The 23,786-nt window shown below is 44.7% G+C and overlaps 1 protein-coding gene across 1 annotated transcript in view; it reads left to right on the top strand.

Moving 5' to 3' along the window:
- f2 (coagulation factor II (thrombin)) overlaps window positions 1–23,786 on the top strand; it is a 65,668-nt gene that overhangs the window by 4,721 nt on the left and 37,161 nt on the right. The window contains exons 2-5 of the mRNA XM_080191466.1: window positions 10,997–11,157; window positions 19,507–19,531; window positions 20,144–20,203; window positions 23,263–23,368. Of these exons, the coding sequence (XP_080047592.1) occupies window positions 10,997–11,157; window positions 19,507–19,531; window positions 20,144–20,203; window positions 23,263–23,368 (352 nt within the window). The remainder of the gene's footprint in view (window positions 1–10,996; window positions 11,158–19,506; window positions 19,532–20,143; window positions 20,204–23,262; window positions 23,369–23,786) is intronic.

Raw genomic sequence — 23,786 nt, 5'->3', positions numbered from 1 at the left:
TAATAATCTTTTTGTGTTGTGACCATAACATGGTGACATTTTTCACTGGGCTCTTCACCCCTTCCCTTCAAAGTTAGGTACTCTAACCCAAAATGAGGCTCCTAAATCTAAACAAAGGAAACTGTGAAGGTGTGAAGTGTGTGAGTTGGCTGCACAAGGTTGGGTAATTTCATTGAAAGACATGCTGGTGAATAGGCAATGGCTAATATTTAAGGAATGAATGCATGCATTGCAATAATTATATATTTCTTTCTGATGCAAAAAGAGTGGCCCAAAACATGACAAACAAAAGAAATGAAGGTTTGTGTTAGAAAAAGGAGCAGTCATATAAAGTTGTTAGAAGAAGCAGTAAGCCTGAGATTGGGAGCAATTTAAGATTCAGCAACGAAAGACAAAGAGATTGATTAAGAAAGTAAAGATAGAATAAACCTGTAAGGAACATAAAAGCAGACTGTAAAAGCTTCTGTAAAAAGAAAATAATGAGTCCAAAATTGATCATGGATAACAAGAAACTGGCAGAACAATTAAAAAACTACTTTAGTTCTGTCTTCACAGAGGAAGAAACAAATAACTTCCTAGAAGTGCTGAGGAACCAAGGGTCTAGTGAGAAGAACGAAGTGAAGGAAATTAGTGTTAGTAAAAAACTAATGCTGAAGAAATTAATGTGACTGAATGCCGATAAATCCACAGGGCATGATAATCTAACATCCCAGGGTACTAAAGGCAATAGTCACAGAAATAATGGATGTGTCGGACATCCCTTCTATATCTCCCACCATGAACCTTTTAGTTATGCTGATCTCTGGGATGGCAGGATTGTTGTTTGAGAAGAGATCGGATCGACTAGGCTCGTATTTACTGGAATTAAGAAGAATGAGAGGGGATCTAATTGAAATGTATAAAATTCTGCTATAATGCTATTGTATTACGTTCTAACAATTTGGACAGAGGGAATCAAGTGAATTATTTCCAAGTTTGCTGTAGACACAAAACTAGGTGGAATTGTGAGTGATGACAATGAAGCAAAGGGGTTTCAACAATTTGAGTGAATGGGCCAATACATGGCAGATGCAGTATAATGTGGATAAGTGTGAAATTATCCACTTTGGATAGAAAAACAGAATGGCAGTGCGTTATTTAAATTGGGAAATGTTGACTTTCAAAGGAACCTGGCTGTCCTTGTACACCAGTCACTGAAAGCAAACATGCAGGTGCAGCAAACAAATGTAATGTTGGCCTTCATTGCAAGAGGATTGAATACAGGAGCAAGACTTGCACAAATGTGTTCTCATTGCGATGATTGTGTTGTGAGACTTGATGCTGCAGAGTGCCAATATTAGTCACATATTTTATGTGGATGATTTTGTCATGAACCCACTGATCCATAAAGCCAACAAAAGCCACCACAACATGTCATTTGAATGTTTAGACATGATCCAGGCCAGCTCAAATATCACCATGACAGATGAAGTTCCGTAGTATTTGTATTGTTCGTATTCTTACTGCAGTTGTACAGGGCCTTGCTGAGACTACACCCGGACTATTGTGTGCAGTTTTGCTCTCCTTATCTAAAAAAGGATATATTTACCATAGAGGGAGTGCAGTGAATATTCACCAGACTGATCCCTGGGATAGCAGGATTGTCATATGAGGAGAGATCGGATCGACTAGGCTTGTATTTACTGGAATTAAGAAGAATGAGAGGGGAATGAGAGTGGATAGAGGAGAGCCGGTGGATGTGGTCTTTCTGGATTTTCAGAAGGCGTTTGACAAGGTACCTCACAAGAGGTTATTGCAGAAGGTCAGGGGACATGGAGTTGGGGGTAGGGTGTTAGCGTGGATAGAGGATTGGTTGTCAAATAGGAGGCAGAGAGTGGGGGTCAATGGGTGCTATTCGGATTGGCGGTTGGTGACTAGTGGGGTGCCCCAGGGGTCGGTGCTGGGGCCTCAGCTATTTACCATTTATATAGATGATCTGGAGGAGGGAACCGAGTGCAGGGTGTCGAAATTTGCTGATGACACCAAGATTGGGGGAAAGGCAAATTGTGCAGAGGGTGTGGAGAGTCTGCAGAAGGATCTAGATAGGCTGGGCGAATGGGCCAGGAAATGGCAAATGGAATTTAATGTTGGCAAGTGTGAGGTGGTCCACTTTGGTAGGAAGAATGGTAGGAAGGACTATTACTTACGTGGCGAAAAACTGCAGCAGGCGACGGTGCAGAGGGACCTCGGGGTCCTTGTGCATGAGTCGCAAAAACCCAGCTTGCAGGTGCAGCAGGTGGTCAGGAAGGCGAATGGGATGCTGGCCTTCATAGCGAGGGGGATTGAATATAAAAGTAGGGAGGTCTTGCTGCAGCTGTATAGGGCATTGGTGAGGCCGCAGCTGGAGTACTGTGTGCAGTTTTGGGCGCCGCACCTGCGCAAGGATATTTTGGCCCTGGAGGGAGTGCAGAGGAGGTTTACTAGGCTGATACCGGAGTTGAGGGGATTGAGCTATGAGGAGAGGCTGAATAAACTAGGCTTGTACTCGTTAGAGTTTAGAAGAATGAGGGGAGATCTCATTGAGACGTATAAGATGATGAATGGGATGGATAGGATAGAGGTGGAGAGACTCTTCCCGCTCAAAAAAGACAGTAGGACTAGGGGGCACAGCCTCAAGATAAAGGGGAGGCGGTTTAGAACGGAGTTGAGGAGGAACTTCTTCACTCAAAGGGTGGTGAATCTCTGGAATTCTCTGCCCGTTGAAGTGGTGGAGGCTGCCTCGCTAAATATTTTTAAGAAGCGGGTTGATGGGTTCTTGATAAGAGAGGGGATTAAGGGTTATGGGGAGAGGGCGGGAAAGTGGAACTGAGCCACAACAGATCAGCCATGATCTTATTGAATGGCGGGGCAGGCTCGAAGGGCTAGATGGCCTACTCCTGCTCCTATTTCTTATGTTCTTATCTAATTGAAACGTATAAAATTCTGACAGGGCTGGACAGATTGGATGCAGGGACAATGTTTCCCTTGGCTAGAGGGTCGAGAACAAGGGGACCCCATTCTCAGGATATAGGGTAGGTCATTTAGGACTGAAGTGAGGAGAAATTTCTTCACTCAGAAGCAGTGAATCTGTAGAATTATCTACCACATTACGCTGTGGAAGCCAAGTTAATGAATGTATTTATGAAAGAAATAGATAGATTTCTAGGTACTAAAGGTGTCAAAAGATAGGAGGAGAATGCAGGAGTATGGTGCTGAGATAGAGGATCATCCATGATCACATTGCATAGTGGAGCAGGCTTGATGGGCCACATGGCCTATTTCTGCACCTCTTCCCTCTGTTTCTATGGAGCCAATAGTCAGGAAAGAGGAAAATGTGCTGCTGGGATGACCTGCACCAAAATTATGTTGGGACCAGCATCTTAATCAATCATATAACTAGGGCTGTAGAGAGGGGTTCAAACTAAATAGAGGGAAAGGTTTGTGTAAGGGGAAATTTGGAAAGTTAAGGAGAAAGGACAAAGCAATAATGCAGGGCAGCAGTATAGGGTATGATAACCAAAGTGTGACAGGAGAGGACAGAGCATACTATCATCAGAGTTTACTAGCAAATTAGTTAAGAATAGAGCAGAATGTTAAAAAGGCAAAATGAAAGGCCCTTTACCAAAACGTAAACAGTGTTCGTAACCAGATAGGTGAACTGATAGGACAACTAGAAATAAATGGGTATGATATAATAGCCATTACAGAGATCTGGTTACAAAATGGTGGTGGCTGAGACCAGAATATTCAAAGGTATTTGATATTTTAGAAGGATAGGAAGAAAGGAAAAGTAGATGTTGTAGCTCTGTTGATTAACAATGAGAGAGCTGCCTGGAATTCTCCCATCCTGCACACCATGAGAATTGTAGTGGATGGGTGGGTTGGGTGGTGGAGGCAGAGGCTGGGGGAGTGGACAATGAGAAAAGTCCATTGATCTTGGGTGGGATTCTCCAGTTTTGAGGCAAGCACAGCCGGAGAATCTTGTCCTTTATCTCTGGGAGCTGCTGCACTGGATTAGAACACTGCCTCTTCACCTCTGGGAGCTGCTGCACTGGATTAGAACACTACCTCTTCACCTCTGGGAGCTGCTGCACTGGATTAGAACACTGCCTCTTCACCTCTTGGAGTTGCTGCACTGGATTAGAACACTGCCTCTTCCCCTCTGGGAACTGCTGCACTGGATTAGAGCACTGCCTCTTCACCTCTTGGAGTTGCTGCACTGGATTAGAACACTGCCTCTCCACCTCTGGGAGCTGCTGCACTGGATCAGAATTCTACCTCTTCACCTCTGGGAGTTGCTGCACTGGATTAAAACACTACCTCTTCACCTCTGGGAGCTGCTGCACTGGATTAGAACACTGCCTCTTCACCTCTGGGAGCTGCTGCACTGGATTAGAACACTACCTCTTCACCTCTGGGAACTGCTGCACTGGATTAGAACACTGCCTCTTCGCCTCTGGGAGCTGCTGCACTGGATTAGAACACTGCCTCTTCACCTCTGGGAGTTGCTGCACTGGATTAGAACACTGCCTCTTCACCTCTGGGAGCTGCTGCACTGGATTAGAGCACTGCCTCGTCACCTCTGGGAGCTGCTGCACTGGATTAGAGCACTGCCTCTTCACCTCTGGGAGCTGCTGCACTGGATTAGAACACTGCCTCTTCACCTCTGGGAGCTGCTGCACTGGATTAGAACACTGCCTCTTCACCTCTGGGAGCTGCTGCACTGGATTAGAACACTGCCTCTTCACCTCTGGGAGCTGCTGCACTGGATTAGAACACTGCCTCTTCACCTCTGGGAGCTGCTGCACTGGATTAGAGCACTGCCTCTTCACCTCTGGGAGCTGCTGCACTGGATTAGAACACTGCCTCTTCACCTCTGGGAGCTGCTGCACTGGATTAGAACACTGCCTCTTCACCTCTGGGAGCTGCTGCACTGGATTAGAACACTGCCTCTTCACCTCTGGGAGCTGCTGCACTGGATTAGAACACTGCCTCTTCACCTCTGGGAGCTGCTCCACTGGATTAAAACACTGCCTCTTCACCTCTGGGAGCTGCTGCACTGGATTAGAGCACTGCCTCTTCACCTCTGGGAGCTGCTGCACTGGATTAGAACACTGCCTCTCCACCTCTGGGAACTGCAACAGTGCTTGGCATTGACGCTAGCTGTGAAAAAGCAATATCTCGTCCATATGATCCTCAAATAGTTGTAAGCTTTCATCGGTGTTTTAAAAGTTTTACTTTTTAAAGTGCAGCACATGAGAACTATGGGTGCTGGTGTTAACCAGGGCAAACACATCTGCAGTAAATGTCTACAGTTTGTGGAGTCATTAAGCTGGAGGCTGAGCTGCAGGCACTGCAACACATCAGGGAGGGCGAGAGTTACCTGGACGTTTTATCTCGGGAGGTAGTCACACCCCTTCAGATAGGATCTTCCAGTTTGAAAAGTGGTCAGGAGCAGGAGGGTGTGGCAGCAGTTGAAGCAGGCAAGGGGACCCAGAGGATAGACTGCAGGATCCAAACAGGGATCAGGCTACTTTTATCTAGTAATGTGTAATGAGGCATGTTTAGTAAATAATCTCAGAGTAAAAAATTCCCTTGGAAACAATAACCATAACATGGCAGAGTTTAGCATTCAGTTTGAGAGAAAGAAATGTGAGTCAGAACTAACTGTGCTACACTTAAATAAGAGTAATTGTAAAGAAATGAGAGCAGAATTGGCTAGAGTGGTCTAGGAAAATAATTTAGTAGGAAAGATATTTGATCATCAATGGCAGATGTTTATGAAAATAGTACATAACTCACAACAAAGATACATCTCAGTAAGGAAGAAGGATTCTAGGAATCCAAAATCAACCATGGTTAACTCAGGAAGTTAAGGGTAGTATTAAACTGAAAGAAAAGACATACAATGTGACAAAGATTAATATTAAGCCAAAGGATTGGGAAAGTTTTAAAAACCAACAAAAGATAACCAAAAAACATGAAAATGAACTATGAGGGTAAACTAGCAAGTAACTTTCAAATTGACAGCAAGAGCTTCTTTAAATATATGAAAAAGAAGAGAGAGACCAAAATGAACAGAGACCCCTTAGAGAATGAGACTAGAGAATGAATGATGCGGAACCAGGAAATGGGCAAGGAGGTAAACAAATGCTTTGTGCCAGTCTTCATGGTGGATGATATTCATATCACTTCAAAAATACTAAATAATCAAGGGGCAGAAGGCAGGCGGCGGGAAATAAATACAAGTAAACTATCACTACAGGAAAAGCACAAAGGAAATGAATGGGTCTTAAGGTCGATTAGACCCCTGGAACTGCTGAGTAGCATCCGAGGATATTAAAGCAAGTAGCTACAGAGATAGTGGTTGTGCTGGTAGTAATCTTCCAAAAATCCTTAAATTCTGAGATGTCCCAGATGATTGGAAAACTGTCAGTATAACACCCTTATTCAAAAAGGGAGACAAAAAACTGGTATCTATAGGCCTGTGAGCTTAACATCTATCACTGGAAAAATGTTAGAGTCCATTATAAAAGGTGTATTAACAGAACATTTAGAAATGCATTACCATAATCAAGCAGAGTCAGCATTGCTTCATGAAGGGAAAATCTTGCCTGACAAATTGATTAGGGTTCTTTGAGGTAGTAGTGGATAGGATAGATAAGGGAAACCTGTGGTAGTAATACACTTGGATTTTCAAAAAATGTTCAATAAAATACCTCACAAAAGGCTACGCAACTGGATGAGAGCCCAAGTTGTTGGGGATGGTATATTTGCAAGGTAAAGGATTGGTGAACTGATAGAAGACAGAGAGTTGAGATGAGAGGGGCATTTTCCGGGTAGTAACCTGTCACCAGTGGAGTGCCACAGGAATCAATGCACAACCACTATCTCTGTAGCTACTTGCTTTAATATCCTCGGATGCTACTCAGCAGTTCCAGGGGTCTAATCGACCTTAAGACCCATTCATTTCCTTTGTGCTTTTCCTGTAGTGATAGTTTACTTGTATTTATTTCCCGCCGCCTGCCTTCTGCCCCTTGATTATTTAGTATTTTTGGAATGATATGAATATCATCCACCATGAAGACTGGCACAAAGCATTTGTTTACCTCCTTGCCCATTTCCTGGTTCCGCATCATTCATTCTCTAGTCTCATTCTCTAAGGGGTCTCTGTTCATTTTGGTCTCTCTCTTCTTTTTCATATATTTAAAGAAGCTCTTGCTGTCTATTTGTAAGTTGCTTGCTAGTTTACCCTCATAGTTCATTTTCATTTTTTTTGGTTATCTTTTGCTAGAGCAGGCAGCCTGATGCATTTCCCCTCTCCCTTGCAATTGGGAGCCCCCTGCCACCCAGACCGGTCGCAAACCTCCCTCACCAATTGCTAGGCCCACTGCCCTTCTGGCCCTACCAATCACTACAGAGTGGCAGCAGACCCCCTCTACTTCCCCCCGCACTGATCCCTGCAAAATGGCAGTGGGCACCTTCCCCCACCTCCCCCCCATCACTGATAGCTGCAGTGGCAGCGGAGCCCATCCCCCATTAGCCCATCCCCCACATTAGGCCCTCCCCATTGGTCCTGCCCCACTGGCTAGACCCCCACCAGCCCCTTCCCCGCTAATACTAATACCTGGCACTACCCAGTGGACATTGCCCAGGTAGCTGGTAGGCGTTGCCTGGGTTCCAGGGTGGTACTGTTAATCTGGCACTGCCCAAGGGGCACCCCTCCACATTGCCGTCAGTCTCCCCAGGGGACCTCAATGCCTTCAGTTCCATCGGCGAGGCCAAGTTGACTGCTCTCAGTTCATGGAGAACATGTCTATTCCTCACCGGCATCCTGCGAGGTCATAAAGTGGGGGGCTGGGTGGCGGAGGGGGTGGGGGGGGGGGGGGGGGGGGGAGGCGGGGGGGGGAGGCTGGGTGGGGTGGGGGGCCGCTGCAGACAATTGAGTGCAGGGCTCATTAAGCAGATGTAAAACAGCATTAAAATAAATTTCAATACAATAACCTGCCTTCCGCCCATTTTCGCTGAGAGTCTGACTGCACTGGAAATCCGGTGCTCATATAATGGCGTTTGTTCCAAAAAAGGGCGCAACATGATGATAAATCACCCCCAAAGAGTCTACTGAGGGATCTTGACAGATTAGGTGAGTGCACAAAAACTTGGCTGATGGAGTGAAACACAGGAAAATGTGAAGTTATGCACTTTGGCCAGAAAAATAAAACAGTTGACTATCATTTACATGGAGAAATACTGCAGAAAACAGCAGTAGAGAGGGATTTGGTGTGCATAAATCACAAAAAACTAGCGTGCAATTCTACCAGGTAATTGGGAAGGCAAATGGAATGTTGGCCTTTATTTCTCAGGGAATGGAATAAAAATGGGAAGTCTTGGTAAAACTATACAAGGTATTAGTTAAACCACACCCAGGATACAGTGAACAGTTTTGGTCCCTTTATCTAAGGAAAGATATACCAGCATTGGAGATATACCAGAAAATTTTAACTAGGCAGATCTCAAATATGGAGGGATTTTCTAATGAGGAGAGGTTGAGTCGGTTGGGCTGTACTCATTGGAGTTTCGTAAAATGAAAGGCAACCTCATTAAGATTTATAGGATTTTCAGGGGACTTGACAAGGTAGGTGCTGAGAGGTTGTTTCCCCTTGTGGGAAAGTCAAGGACCAGAGGGCATAATCTCAGAGTAAGGGGTCACTCATTTAATGAGGGTATGCCGGCATTGGACTGGCGTAAACACAGTAAAAAGTCTGACAACACCAGGTTTTAGTCCAACCTATTGTATATAATGTAATAGGTTGGACTAAAACCTGGTGTTGTCAGACTTTTCACTCATTTAAGACAGAGATGAGTGGTGAATCTGTAGGATTCTTAATGCCGAGGGTGGGTTATTTCATAGAATCCTTACAGTACAGAAGGAGGCCATTTGATCCATCAAGTCTGTATTAACCACAATCCAATCCTGACCCTATTCCCGTACCCCACAAGTTTATCCTGCTAATCTCCCTGACACTAGGACCAATCAACATAACCCGCCCGTCTTTGGTCTGTGGGAGGAAACCCACAGAGATGGGGAGAAAATGCAAACGCCACACAGACAGTGACCAAGACTGGAATTGAACCTGGGTCCCTGGCACTATGAGGCAGCAGTGCTGCCAAGGCAGTGTGTTCAAGACTGAGATAGACAGATTTTTAATCAGGGAGAAATCAAGGGTTACGGGTAAAAGGCGCGAAAATGGAGTTGAAGATTATCACATTAGATCAGCCATAATCTCATTGAATGATAGACAGACTCAATGGATCGAATGGCCTGCTTCTGCTCCTACATCTTACGGTCTTATTTAAAGTTCAATATTTCTGTGTGTAATTTCACTTTTTTTTCTCCATCAATGTGACAATAGGATCGAAATGGGGAGAATGTTTCCTCTTGTAAGGGAGACTTGACTTGGGGATGCAGTTTAGAAATAAGGGCCAGGGTTCTCCGATGTTGTATATCCCGCCAAATCTCCACTCACAGCAGCAGGATCAGAGAATCCCAATCACAGGTGAGGCTGGAGAATTCCGGCCTAGTAATCTCCCTTTTAAGCCAAAGCTAAAGGAACATTTTTTTCTCTCTCAGGTCCATTAGTTTATGGAATTCTCTACCCTCGGAAGCAGCGGAGGCAGGGCCAATGAATACATTCAAGACTAAGTTGGTTAGACTTTTGATAGATGAAAAAGTCAAGAGTTACATGGAGCAGACAGGAGAGTGGAGTTGAGACCACAATCAGATCAACCCATAATGTTATGAATGGCGGAACAGGCTTGATAGGCTGAATAGTCTTCGCCTGCCTCTTATGTTCCTAAATGGTCATGGGAAGAGCAAATGGGCTGGGAAATATTCTGCTTAGCCACCACCACTTATTTTAGTTCCATTGTGGCCTGGAGAACAGTTGTAATATTTGTTCCTACCCTGACTCAGTCCTTTATAACCACTGGTCACATTTTCCCTCTGAAGAAAATAAAGAGAAATAATTTGCATTTATAGTGCACTTGTCACAGCTTCTGGATGTGTCAGCACATACAGCCACTTATGCACTGCTATTGAGCAGTAAGATACAGGAAGTAAACAAATCTGATTTAAATAATTCCTCTTTCAAAATAAAACTATTGCTTCTCAGGAGCCCAGCCCAAAACGTAATGACCAAAGTCACCCATTGGAAGACTTTGGGCGATTTTCTTCAGCTCCTCAGACTGAACATGAGAGGTGTAGGCAGAAAAATTAATTTTAAAAAAAGTGTGTTGGCCAGCTCACCAATATTTTTCTATCTCTGACTGTTTTTTAAAGCTCTGTGCCAGGTAGCAACACATTTGGCAGCAACAGGAAATAAATTAAAGCCATTATTGAATCAATTCCCAGAGCAGTGGTCATTTACCGGAGGCACATCTGACCCTTGTGTCTGCTACTAGTCTCCTCACAGGAAAATCAGAGCCACATGAAATGAATATGCAGTTACATGGACCTCTGCAGCCAAATGCTTTCAAATGAAAGTGCTTCCTCTGATAAGCCTTGGCTGTTGGGATTAGTCTGCCACTTCCAGCATTAGTAATGTATCTCCGTCTTGGATGTCAGCTCCCACTCTGTTCATCTGAGTAACACCAACCACTTCTATTGAAGCTGCCAGCTGCTCTGAAAGGCATTATTCTTTCATCCTGCTGCCATCCTGAATTGGATGCTGCTTCCAGAGGGGGATTCTTAATTGGCCACCCACAGGAAAATCAAGCCTCATGTCCCATCACTCGATTTTCCCCATATTTGACCCTGAATTTATCTCAATAGCAGGCAAGATTCAGCCCTGCAGGAGCCATGAAGAAAGGTCTGGTGGGGTCATGCACCCAACTTTCTGGCCTTCAGTGAGGTTCTGAGCCATGGGCAATCAGTGCACTATTTCCATTTATTTCTCAATGTATTATTTACTTTCTTCAGTGTTCCTGGAGGCCCAGGATGCATCTTCGGTGTTGAAACGAACTCGTCGAGCCAACAATTTCATTGAAGAGGCAAAATCAGGAAATTTAGAGCGAGAATGTATGGAGGAATATTGCGACCACGAGGAGGCCCGTGAAGTGTTCGAGAATGACCAACAAACAGTAAGCAACAAGACCATGGGTGCGATTTCCCCGCTACCCTTCTCCCCACTGGCATGTTTTGCGGCATTTGCCAGAAGATCCCCCCACTGTCAATGGGTTTTCCCACTGTGCCCACCCTCCATCACCATTGGCAGGACCAAAGATCCCACCACCAGGGATGGCCAAAAACCTTTGGATCAGAAATTATTCTTCATTAGAAAGTTTATTTTTAATGTGTTGTGATGATGTTGATAGTGTCACGTTCAGATGAGTTCTTACTTTCATTATTAATCAGATGCTAATCTAATTGCCTGAAGATTCCTGGGAACAGTGCACATTCCATCCCAAGAAAAACAGTTGTTTTAGGATGTATTAGGTGGCATGTTAATGAGGATTCTCAGCATTAATAATCTTGGGCAGTGTGGAGGGGAACAACTGCAGCATCTTTTCACAGGAGATCAAGACACTGATCTGTATGTACTCTTATAATCTCCATCTCCAATTACTTCAACTTACATTTCTTTCAAAACATTTTAAAATTTGTGTCCCATTTATTTGTCATCTGCTACAGGCAGCATGGTGGCAGTGGTTAGCACTGCTGTCTGACAGTGCCAGGGACCCAGGTTCAATTTCAGCCTTCAGTGACTGTGTGGAGTTTGCACATTCTTCCTGTGTCTGCGTGGGTTTCCTCTGAGTGCTCCGTTTCTTCCCATAGTCCATAGATGTGCAGGTTAGGTTGATTGGTCATGCTAAATTGCCCCTTAGTGCCCCAAGATGTATAGGTTGGGGGATTTGTGACGTAAATACATGGGGTTACAGGGATAGGGTGGGGCTGGATCTATGGAAGATGTTTTGTCAGAGACTTGATTCTATGACTCTATGAAGACTAAATATATGCACAAGGGGAAGAACCTTCCTACATTTAGGGTGTACTTTGCAAATAATATGGGTTGCCCGCTCTCTGAAACATTGTCACCCAGGCTTTGAACTTTCTTGGTTAAATCAATTTTCTTAAAAGTAGTATCATATAAAAGAAAGAATGAATTAGCAGGTTACAAAATAAACTACATTTAGAGGGAATGGGAATAACTAAATAGATCTTTCAAAGAGCTGAGATGAGCATGAGCTGAATGGCCTCATCCTGTGCTGTCTAATTCTCCTTTCTGCTATTACTTCAACCTTGTTCTTCTTAAACAAAGATGAAGTGTATTGTCTTGGTGTCCGGCCCCACTGGATGTCAATGGGTCTGTGCAAACTGAGAGGGAAGGGAAAGATAGTCAAAGAACAAAGAACAAAAACAGCCCGAGAAACAGGCCTTTCGGCCCAACGAGCCCATGCCACCATCTCAACACCACCAGTCCCCCTCTCCACCCACGACCCCTGTCTAATGTTTTATGGCCATCCACATTGAGGGAAACTAATTTAGGGACATTTTATTACTGCCAATCAGCCTAACAGCGCATCTTTGGGGTGTGGGAGGAAACCGGAGCACCCGGAGAAAACCCACGCAAGCACGGGGAGAATGTGCAAACTCCCATAGCCACCGGCCCAAATCCATGTGTCTGCACAGCAATCAGCGATAGTCACTGAGCTGTTGTCTTGCCCAGTATCTGGTCCAGTTTAGGCACACACTAACAACATGAAGCACTAGGCCAATCTCGAACAACCAAGAGCAGCCCCAGTACGACCCATCGCGTGTATGCCCCTCGTTGGACACGAGGTGGACCGACTTAAAACCTGTGAATGAAAAGGAAAAAAAAACATTAATATTGTACCATATCTATTTACCTTACCAGGCATGCCCCAATGCTAATGACCCTTATTTAAAACAATCTCCTATATCCACCCATCTCCAACCCACTCATATGCCTGTCTAAGTTACTCTTAAATGACTCTAGCATGTTTGCCTCCACCATCTTACTTGGCAGAGCATTCCATACCCCCACTACCCTCTGTGTGAAAAATCTCCCTCTAATATCTGTGTTGTACCTCTCCCCCCTCACCTTAAGTCCATGGCCCCTTGTCCTGTGTGTCTCTATCATAGGAAATAGCTTACCTCTGTTTATCCATACCCTTCATAATCTTATATACCTCTATTAGATCCCCCCTCAGTCGGCGTCTTTCAAGGGAAAAGAGCCCCAATTTCTTCAATCTTTCCTCATACCCAAGTCCTTCCATACCAGGCAACATCCTGGTAAACCTCCTCTGCACTCTCTCCAGAGTCCCCACGTCTTTCCGGTAGTAAGGCGACCAGAACTGGACGCAGTACTCCAAATGCGGCCTAACCAACGTTCTGTACAACTGCAACATTAGACTCCAGCTCTTATATTCTATACCCCTTCCTATAAAGGCTAACATACCATAGGCTTTCTTCACCACACTCTCCACTTGCACTGCCACCTTCAAAGACTTGTGCACTTGCACCCCCAGGTCTCGCTGCGACTCTATACTCCTTACGGGCTTACCCTTTACCATATAACTCCCCCCTACATTATTCCGGCCAAAATGCATCACCTCACATTTATCCGGATTAAACTCCATTTGCCATGTATCTGCCCAATCAACCAGCCTTTCAATATCCCTCTGTATTGCCAGACACTGCTCCTCACTGCCCGCCAATCCAGCCATCTTGGTGTCATCAGCAAATTTGCTGATCACACCACCTACTCCCTCTTCCAAATCATTTATATACACTACAAAGAGAAGAGATCCCAGTACTGACCCCTGCGGCACACCACTAGTGACAGACCTCCAGCTAGAAAAAGACCCCTCCACAACTACTCTCTGACTCCTCTTTGCAAGTCAGTTCTCTACCCATCTAGATACCTGACCACATATCCCATGAGCTTTAATTGTCTGTATCAATCTACCATGAGGGACTTTGTCAAACGCCTTACTGAAATCCATATAGACGACATCTACGGCTCGTCCTTCGTCGACCGTTTTTGTCACCTCCTCAAAGAATTCTACCAGATTCTTAAGGCAAGACTTCCCCTTTACAAAGCCATGCTGCGTATCCTTAATCAGATCGCAACGCTCTAAGTGCGCATACATCCTATCCCTAAGAATCCTCTCCATCAACTTGCCTACCACTGACGTTAAACTCACCGGCCTATAGTTACCTGGGCTATCCCTCCTACCCTTTTTAAACAACGGTACCACGTTCGCTATCCTCCAGTCCTCTGGGACCTCACCTGTGTCCAAAGAAGAGACAAAGATTCGCGTCAGAGGCCCAGCAATTTCATCTCTCGCCTCCTTAAGCAGCCTGGGATAAATGCAATCTGGCCCCGGAGATTTATCAGTTTTAATGCCAGCTAAAAGCCCTAACACTTCTTCCCTCGTAAATCGATAGATCTTTCAATTGGTGTACCGCTCCCTCGATGACCGTACCAGACATCAAGCCCCTCTCCTTCGTGAATACCGACGCAAAGTATTCATTCAGGATCTCGTCCATTCCCTCTGCCTCTAAGCACAATTCCCCTCGTCTGTCCCTGAGGGAACCGATTTTACCCCTAGCCAGCCTTTTGTTCTTAAGATAGGAGTAAAACGCCTTTGGATTCTCCTTAACCCTACCTACCAAAGCCATCTCATGCCCCCTCTTTGCTCTCCTAACTCCCCGTTTGAGATCCCTCCTACTCTCTCTGTATTCCTCCAATGCTCTCTCCATCCCCAGCTGCTTAGACCTGACATACGCCTCTTGTTTCTTCCTAACCAGGTCTTCTATATCTCTAGTAATCCACGGCTCTCTAATCCTACCTTTCCCATCCTTTCTCCTAACCGGCACATGTCTTTCCTGCACCCATTGCAGTTTTCCCTTGAAAGACTCCCACATGCCTAACGTGGTCTTGCCTTCCAACAGCCTATCCCAGTCTGTATCCCTAAGCTCCTGCCTAATCCGGCTGTATCTAGCCTTCCCCCAATTTAGCACCCTCCCCTTAGGGCAGCTCTCGTCTTTTTCCATTCGTATCCTAAAGTAGACAGAGTTGTGGTCACTATTAGCCACATGTTCGCCTACCGCAACCTCAACCACCTGACCCGGCTCATCTCCCACAACTAAATCCAGTATCGCCCCCTCTCTAGTCGGGCTATCTACATAGTGTTGCAAGGATCCTTCCAATACACATCTTACAAATTCCTCCCCATCCGACCCCCCAGCTCTAGGCACCTTCCAATCCACCCCAGGGAGATTAAAATCTCCCAGTACAACAACCCTGTTCTTCCTACACTTATCCAAAATGTCCCTACATATACCCTCTTCCACTGCCTGCAGGCTATCGGGTGGCCTCTAGTACACTCCCAGCATAGTAATGGCCCCCTTCCTATTCCTCAACTCCACCCACAGAAACTCAATTCCCAACCCCTCCATGTTATCCTCCCTCTGCACCGCTGTGATCTGCTCCCTAACTAAGAGCACCACTCCTCCTCCTCTTTTCAACCCTCCTCTATCACACCTAAAACACTTATAGCCTGGAATATTTAGCTGCCAGTCCTGCCCCTCCTTTAACCACTTCTCTGTCACTGCCACCACATCTAAATTCCTCACGAACATCAAGGCCCTAAGTTCATCCGACTTTCCCATCACACTCCTTGCATTAAACAGATGCACCGAAGACCCTCAGGCCCTCTCAGATCCTCCTTCTCCTGGGGGATTTTCCTATCATCTAGACTTACCCTGACCTCCAACTCACTCCCAGTGCCTGAGCTGTCTCTCTCCTCCCCACCCCCCCTCCATACTAGTTTAAACCCTACCTAAACACTCCAGCCAGCCTCCCAGCTAAAATATGTGTCCCCTTCCCATTTAAGTGTTCCCTATCCCTCTTATAGAAGTGCCCTTCCTTTGCAAAGACTTCCCAATGGTCAACAAAACTAAAACCCTCTGTCCTGCACCAATCCCTCAGCCACACATTCAGCTGCAGGATCTCATTATTCTTATCCCTACTATTGCTGGGCACTGGCAGCAGCCCAGAGATCACCACCCTGGAGGCCCTACACTTCAGCCTGGCTCCCAACTCCCTGAACTGCATACGTATTTCCCCTCTACTCTTCCTTCCTATGTCCTTCTCACCAACATGTATAATTACATCCGCCTGGGTCCCTTGGCCCTTCAAGATTCCCTCTACCCTCTCCGACACATCCTGTACCCCTGCTCCAGGGAGGCAGACTACCATCCTGGAGTCCCGCTTTTGCCCACAGAACCGCCTATCAATTCCTCTAACCCTCCCATCCCCCACCACTATCTCACATCCAGCCCCCTTCCTTCCCTCTGAGGCATTCTGCTCTTCCCCTCGTGCCCTTTCCACCTCAGTTGGCGCCTTACCCCTGCTATCTTGAGAGATTACCCCTGGGGTAGCCTTTGGAACATTACTCCTCTTCTTTTTCCCCTTCCTAACTGTAACCCACCCATCCCCCCTCCTTGGCTCTGGGATCCCCTCTTGAATCTGGTTCCTATTCATTAGCACCTCATTTTCCCTCACTAAAAATAAATCCTCCAGCCTCAACTCCAGTTGCCTAACCCGGGCCCTCAAACGCTGCAACTTCAGACATTTGGTGCAGATGTGGACTCTCCGGAGATGCTGTGTCTCCAGGAACTCCCACATATTGCACCTTACACAGCTGACATGTCTCCCCATGGACCCTGCCATTTATTTGACCACCCTTAAACTTATGGGCACAGTTAGAAAAAGTTGACCAGTAACTCACCTTGCCTAAGCCTGCTCTCACCTAAGCCCTGTGAACCAAAGCCCTTGCAGTACTCACTCAGCACCCACCTCACTCTACTGCCCACTCCCAATGCTGCCCGCTATCTATTGTGGCCTTGTTTTTATACTCCCTCACTCCCTTCCCAACAGCCCTTGTGCCTCGGACCCGCTACGGAAAGCACAAAGGGAAAAAAACCCACGACCCAGAAATGCAATTGAAAAAGAAACAGTACACTCGCAGTTTACACTCACCAGCCACCAGTACACTGCTCCAGAGAACAATGATTTTTTTATTTTTTATTCCCACACTTAAGCTGCTTTTGGCTATAAGATTATAATCACTAATCAAGATTAAAACCCAATGATGATGAGCAGTAATAATTAATTTCTGTTTTCACCACAGGAAGAAGCCATTTGGTACATAAAAGCTTGTCTTGGCTCTTTAGAAGAATCATTCAGTTGGCTCCATTCCCCTTTCAATATAGTTTTTTGTAATCTGCTAATTCATTCTTTCTTTTTATGAAGGGGGATCCTTCCAGTTTGGAGCTGGAGGTATTTTAACAACATTTCACAGATTGTCATTCTCTGTTGTGTGAGGGAAGTCACTGAGTTTCCCAGTTTAGCGAGAGGTAACTATGTTTCATCCTTGCATGGGAGAGAAAAGCAGCCCCATGACTTCATGATAATCAGAGGCTTGTTAAAGAGTGCATTGACTTCACTCAGCATCACTGCAGGCTGCATGTCAACTCCATCCTATCACAAAACTGAAAGGTATTCCACTCCTTCAATGTCTGGCTGGCATGTCAGTATTGGCACTGAATGACACAGGTCAGTGTCTTGTATCTTGGCAGACATCATGGTACAGGCATTCCCTGGAACAGGTCACCAGGGTATTATAGTTTAACAGAGTCTCCCCTGCTCTTACAGCCAGCCATGTAGAAGTATTTTGCAGGTTGCAATCTGACCACGTTATGAATACGTCTTCCTTCACCGTCACGTCCTGGGGTGGAATCGAACCCTGGGCTTCTGGTTCAGAAGTCGGGATGCTACCCACTGCGTCGCCAGACCTCCGTAGCAAACCATTTTACCACATCATGTGGTGAGATTACTAGGTAAACTTTGGTAGACATGTTGAAGGTTCGGGTGATGGGGGAAGTGGCAGGGGCAGGGAGGGTCCCTCCTGTTTTGCACCCTTTTCACTATTGAGTCCACAGCCCAAATTACTCCCCATCCCCACTTGTTTTTCCCATTTCTCTCTAATGGTGGCCCCACCCACTTCCCCCACCCTTCCTATCCTGGAGCCTGGCAGGCTGACTCCACTTCACTTGTTACCTGGCAACATTCGTCCTGGGAAACTGGCTGCTGTGCCAGCACTGACCACCTCTCGTAGTGGTACTCCTGAGACTGGAGAGCTGCGGCCATTTTGGAGGTGGGATGGGGGAGGAGGTCTCATTCTGAGCCAATGAATGGCCCAGCAGCTGTCAAATCAGCTCAAGGTTTCTCAGCCACATGTGGTCGGATCACGCCCAACTTTTCAATTGGGAAGAGGGGCCCTGCCTCTGGGTAAAATTCCGATCAATGTCTCCACTGCTTGGGCCATTGTGGAGTGGTCCTGCTGTACCCAGCAGTACAGCTGTCAAGAATTCGGCTGATCTGCTGCATGTTATAGGAACTTGCCATTATGAGGCAATATCCCTTACTACCAGCAAGCAACTGAAGAAAGATGAGGAGGGGGGAGACAGAGGAATCAACCTAGACAGCCAAGGCTGCCCCTGAAGAACTTATTTTTGCCAGCAATACCAGCAAATGCAACCCTAATTACCCATTCACCAACAGTTCCACAGTTTACCCTTCCTCTGCACTTAACCCTCACAGCATCCACTTTTTCACAATGCAAAAATAAAAGCCACCACTAAATGAGCCATTAAAGCAAAATTTAGAAATGAAATCCTGTTGTATTGCACACAAAAATCACCTTTGTTCATTCCATTAGTGCCTGCCTTCTGTGCATCTTTGTTTGGCCTATTTCTCCACAGCAGAGCCACCCTAGTGATTCACGCATGGCTGGTAGGAGGCTAATGATTTTCAGCCTGTGGACTACACCATCTTGGCATGGGCAACTGCAAAGTCTGGTGGGCCAACAGCTGCAACCGAGTGCAGTGGACAAGTGGCAGTGATGGGAAGACTAACGTGATCATTACAGAAGAAGTTCTGCAGAAGAGTCAGAAGGACTTGAACTGTTAACTCTGTTTCTCCCTCTGCAGATGCTGAATTTCTCCAGCATTTTCTGTTTTTAATTTCAGATTTCCTGCATCCAAAGTATTTTCCTTTTATTTGGTTATCATGAGCTATTTTGGTTAGCTGAAGTGCAAAAGGGTATTTATTGTGTCCCGTGGCATTATATCTAGATGCCACTGAGCAGGAAGGTATGGATTCTGGCATTGTCCGTCTTGACCTGAAAACTCTTCATCTTAGTTAAAGCCAGGGATAAGGAAAGCCAGTTGTACTGGGGGAGGCCCATGAGTCAGTTCTCTCTTTTAGTCAAAAAATACTGTATGAGAATCAGAAGAAGTAGGTGAATGAAGTTAGCTTAAAAAGAATATTAAAAAACAAATCTCAGCATTCTCTTTTACAGCAAGTTGTCTATTAATAATTTTCTTCTCTTTCTTAGGCACTATTTTGGGATGCCTATGACGGTAAGTAACGTTTAATAGTCTCCTACATCTTGCATGCTATGTTCTTTGGTCTTCACTTATTTTTCCTGTGTCACATTCCCACTCCCTTTCCACCATCACCACAGCCTACCTAAAAAGTGGGTGGCTGCTCTTAAATGCCCTCTGAAGGTAGATTCAGAGGATATTTAAGAGCCAACAATGTTGGTGTGGGTTCATTCCCCATGGCAATACCTTGACCAATCGGGGTCATCTTACCTGTTTTGAATTAAATGAAAGCTTGGCTGTTAACTATTCCCTCGTGCATTGTCCATGACAATTCTTTACCAATCAGAGTCTATTTGACAAAAATTCAGCTCCCTCTGGAATTGATATTCTTGTGAATCTGTCCTGATGAGTGCAAGGTGGAAAGCTTTGACAACATGTTTCTTTTTGCAGCAATGCTCAAGTTTTTCCAAATGACTGTTTTGATTTCAACTTCTCAATCTCAATGGTGGAACTAGAACTCATGTTCTCTAGATTCTTAACTCAGATGGCCTGGGTGATCCCCACCTCATTTATTTATCTCCTGCTCTGGTTATTTGTACCAACACATCAAACAATCTTGTTCAATAATATTGTCTTCTTTCTTTTCAGTTTGTGTCGGTAATAGAGAGGGTGATTCCCCTCCAGAATACCTGAAACAGTGCTTGGACGGTAAGGATCTAGAACATTTAATTCTGCCCATAGCAATTAGACTGTGAGAGTAGCCTTCTCACTCATTTAACATTGTTTAACACACAGCCAAGGGCTATTTGGTATCACGGTGCCCAAACTTAAAACTACACCGAATGTTACCATCAGATGCCAATCTGCTTTAACAGAAATGAATAGCCACAGGAAGGTCATAATTCTTCTGCCAACAATATTCATCCTCCTAATTCAAACATTTTGAGACATTTCAACATCAATTTCTTTTGGGATGTGTTGGTTGTAACTATTTTACAGCTATGCAGCATACTTTATACAAAAGCAGATTACTGTGGGTATTGGAATTCTGAAATTAAGAAGAGACGCCAAGAGAAACATTCAGCAGTATCTGTAAAGACAGAAATAGAGCTAATATTTCAGCTTGAGAACAATTCACCAGAATTTAAAGGTTTTGCAGATTTTACAAATCCAAAATAGTGGAGGGGGATGGGTAGTGATTTTGAAGTCACACATCCACAGCATCTTCTAGTTCAACAGAAAGGCCATCAACCTGAATGGTAATTCTGTTTCTCAGCCCATAGGAGCAGCACAGTGGTTAACACTGCTGCCTCAGAGTGCCAGGGACCTGGTTTCAATTCCCAGCTTGGGTCACTGTCTGTGTGGAGTTTGCACATTCTCCCCATGTCTGTGTGGGTTTCCTCCCACAGTCCGAAAGATGTGCAGGTTAGGTGCATTGACCCAAACAGGCACGGGACTGTGGCAACCAGGAAAATCTCATGGTAACTTCATTGCAGTGTTAATTAATAAACTTTACTTTAGTTACTACCAGAGCTACATTCATATAAAATAATTGAATAATTACAGGGCAGAAAGAGTTCTTTGGCCCATTGTGCTTATACTGCCTCCCTACAAGGGCAACTCTGCTGCTCCCACATCTTTGCTCTTTTCTGTATCTCAGAACTTTCTCTGCTGTCTTCAGATGTTTATCTAATTCCTTTTTAAAAGCCACAATTGAATCTGCTCCCACCACACTCTCAGGCAGTGTATTTCAGATCATTACCACTCACTACTTTAAAAAAAAATTATTATTTTGCCAAATCATCTAAAACCCGTGTCCTCTGGTTCTCAACTTCTGCAAACAGGAGCAGATTCTATTTACAAAGTTATGAGTTATCTGTCCCTCATAACTTTGAGCGCTTCTATTGAATGTCCTCTCTACAGTCTCTTCTACAGAGAGGTCCTGGCTTCTCCAAACTATCGACATGACTGAAATTCCTTATCCCTGAAAACATTCTCATAAATCTTTCATGCACTGTCCCTAAAGCCTTAGCATCCTTCCTCAAATACGGTGCCGTGGATTGGACACAATATTCCAGGTGAGGTCAAACCAATGTTTCCACATAACTTTCTTGCTTTTGTCCTCTGTGTCTCTATTTATAAAACTAAGTATACCAAATGCTTCATTCCACTTTCTCAATCTACTGCGCCACGGTCAATATTTTTGCATGTCTCTCTTCAGGTGTGCATGTTCCTGCACTCCTTTTAGAATTGTAATCTTTATTTTCTACTGCCCCCCTCATTCTTTCTGCCAAAACGTATTGATTCACACTTCTCTGTATTAAATTTCATCTGCCACAGTGTTTGCCCAATCCACCAGCCTGCCTATATCTTCTGGAAGTTTATCACTACTTTTCTCATAGTTTGTACACTTTGAAGTTTTGTGTCATCTGCAAACTTTAAAATTGTGCTGAGCACAGCCAAGTCTAGGTCATTAATGTAGATCGAATAAAGCTGTAGATCCTTGAGGAAGACATCTCCTTCCTCGAGTCCAAACAATTATTTATCACTCCTGAATGTCCCAGCATTTTCTGCTTTTCAACCTTGTCGCTACAAGCAGTTATTGAGACATCAATAACTTGATTACATAGCAATCTTTTTAATAATGGCCTTTCCTTCCTTTCTGAATCCTGGGAAAACTGATTACTGATAAAATCTTTCCTTGCTTCCCTTACTGGAGAGCAAGGATAAGAGCGGGATCAGCAGATATTCCAGCTGTCTTTATTAAAGCCCAGACCTGAAGTTACAAGGTGTTTTATGAAAATAGCCTAGACCCACAGTTTTTATCTTTGAATTTGGCATGGGTGAGCATAAAGTGTTTCACTCCAGGTATGATTCAAGTGACCCACTAGGAAGCTCTTATCAAACGAAGTTTGTTTAAGAATAGTTGAAAATATAATAAAACGAATGAGCATAATTTTTACCTCTTACACGATTCAAACATGATACAGTATAAACTATAACGGTTAGTTATCTATGTTATTCCAGGTCAACCAAAACCCCATAGGTATATACCCTTCTCTAGACTTTGCTGGCGTGATGCTGGGCTTTCAATTATTTATACCAACTGTGAATTTGTCCTTTAAATATTGGAGCAAATCTCTGAGGTTTCCAGTCCTGGAACTTTTAATATGCGTCTGGAATGACAGAGAGAGAGACAGAGACAGTTCCTTCTTCCACCAGCTTCTAGCAGCAACTGAGAATCAAAATTAAAAACTGAACTTGGAAAAGAAACAGATATGTTGCTTCAGTAATAATTAGTTGACATTGGTCATAGGCATCTCAGTGCTGACAACTTCCTGTAAAGGAACATAATTCAAATACGTTTCATAAAGGCACAGTAATGTCACTTAACAACCCATAGTCAGCAGTTGCACAGAGCAGCAATAGGTTGTAGGTCATAGGGTAATAAGCACAAGCATTTCTAAATTGAATTTTAACTTCATGAGCCTTAAAATGAAAAGCTCTGACAGGGATTCCACTAACACACAACAGAGTTAATATGGATCAGCAGGGCACCGATTCTGTGCCCTCCCACCATGCCCTCCCTTAACCCCCACACCTTCCTGTCCTACCATTCCCCCACTCCCCCTCCACCATAACCCATCCCTAAGCTGAACTCCCAGAATCTCTGTCCCCAAGACAGGAGTCAGATGTTCAAATTACTATTGGCTCCATTAGTGAGAGAAAAAATGTGTTGGGATTCAAATTCTTTGTTTCTCATTCAGGACAGTGCTTTCAAGGAATTGGCTCCAGTTACAAAGGCAACGTTTCAATGACAATGTCTGGGAAGACTTGTCAGTTCTGGTCAAGCAACTATCCACACAGACCACAGTAAGTGTTGAGGCGGCTTTCAAGTCATTCAGCAAATGTTCTTCCCAATTCCATTCCATCAAGGCTGTTTGAGCAGTTGAGTTCACAACTGAGAAAATCTGTTATTATAAAAAGCAGATATCGTAAAATTGGCCATGAAACTGTCGGATTATCATCAAAACACAACTGATTCACTAAAGTCCTTGAGAGAAGGAAACCCGATGTCCTATACATGACTCTAGGCCCACGCCAACAGGATTGACTCTTATCTGCTCTGTGACCTAGTGTAACTCGTAGTTCTATAAAACCTTTACAACTATAACAGAACAAGAAGAGGACTCTCTGCCACTGTCTCAGGGCACCAGGAATGAACAATAAAATAAATCACCAGAAACCCAGAGAATAAAGAGAGTTTATTTCAGTGTGAGAAAGGGCTACG

The sequence above is a fragment of the Carcharhinus amblyrhynchos genome, chromosome 6 (assembly GCF_965287045.1).
Source record: "Carcharhinus amblyrhynchos chromosome 6, sCarAmb.v2.hapA, whole genome shotgun sequence".
Taxonomy (NCBI): Eukaryota; Metazoa; Chordata; class Chondrichthyes; order Carcharhiniformes; family Carcharhinidae; genus Carcharhinus; species Carcharhinus amblyrhynchos.
This window is presented reverse-complemented; position numbering and strand designations above follow the sequence as displayed.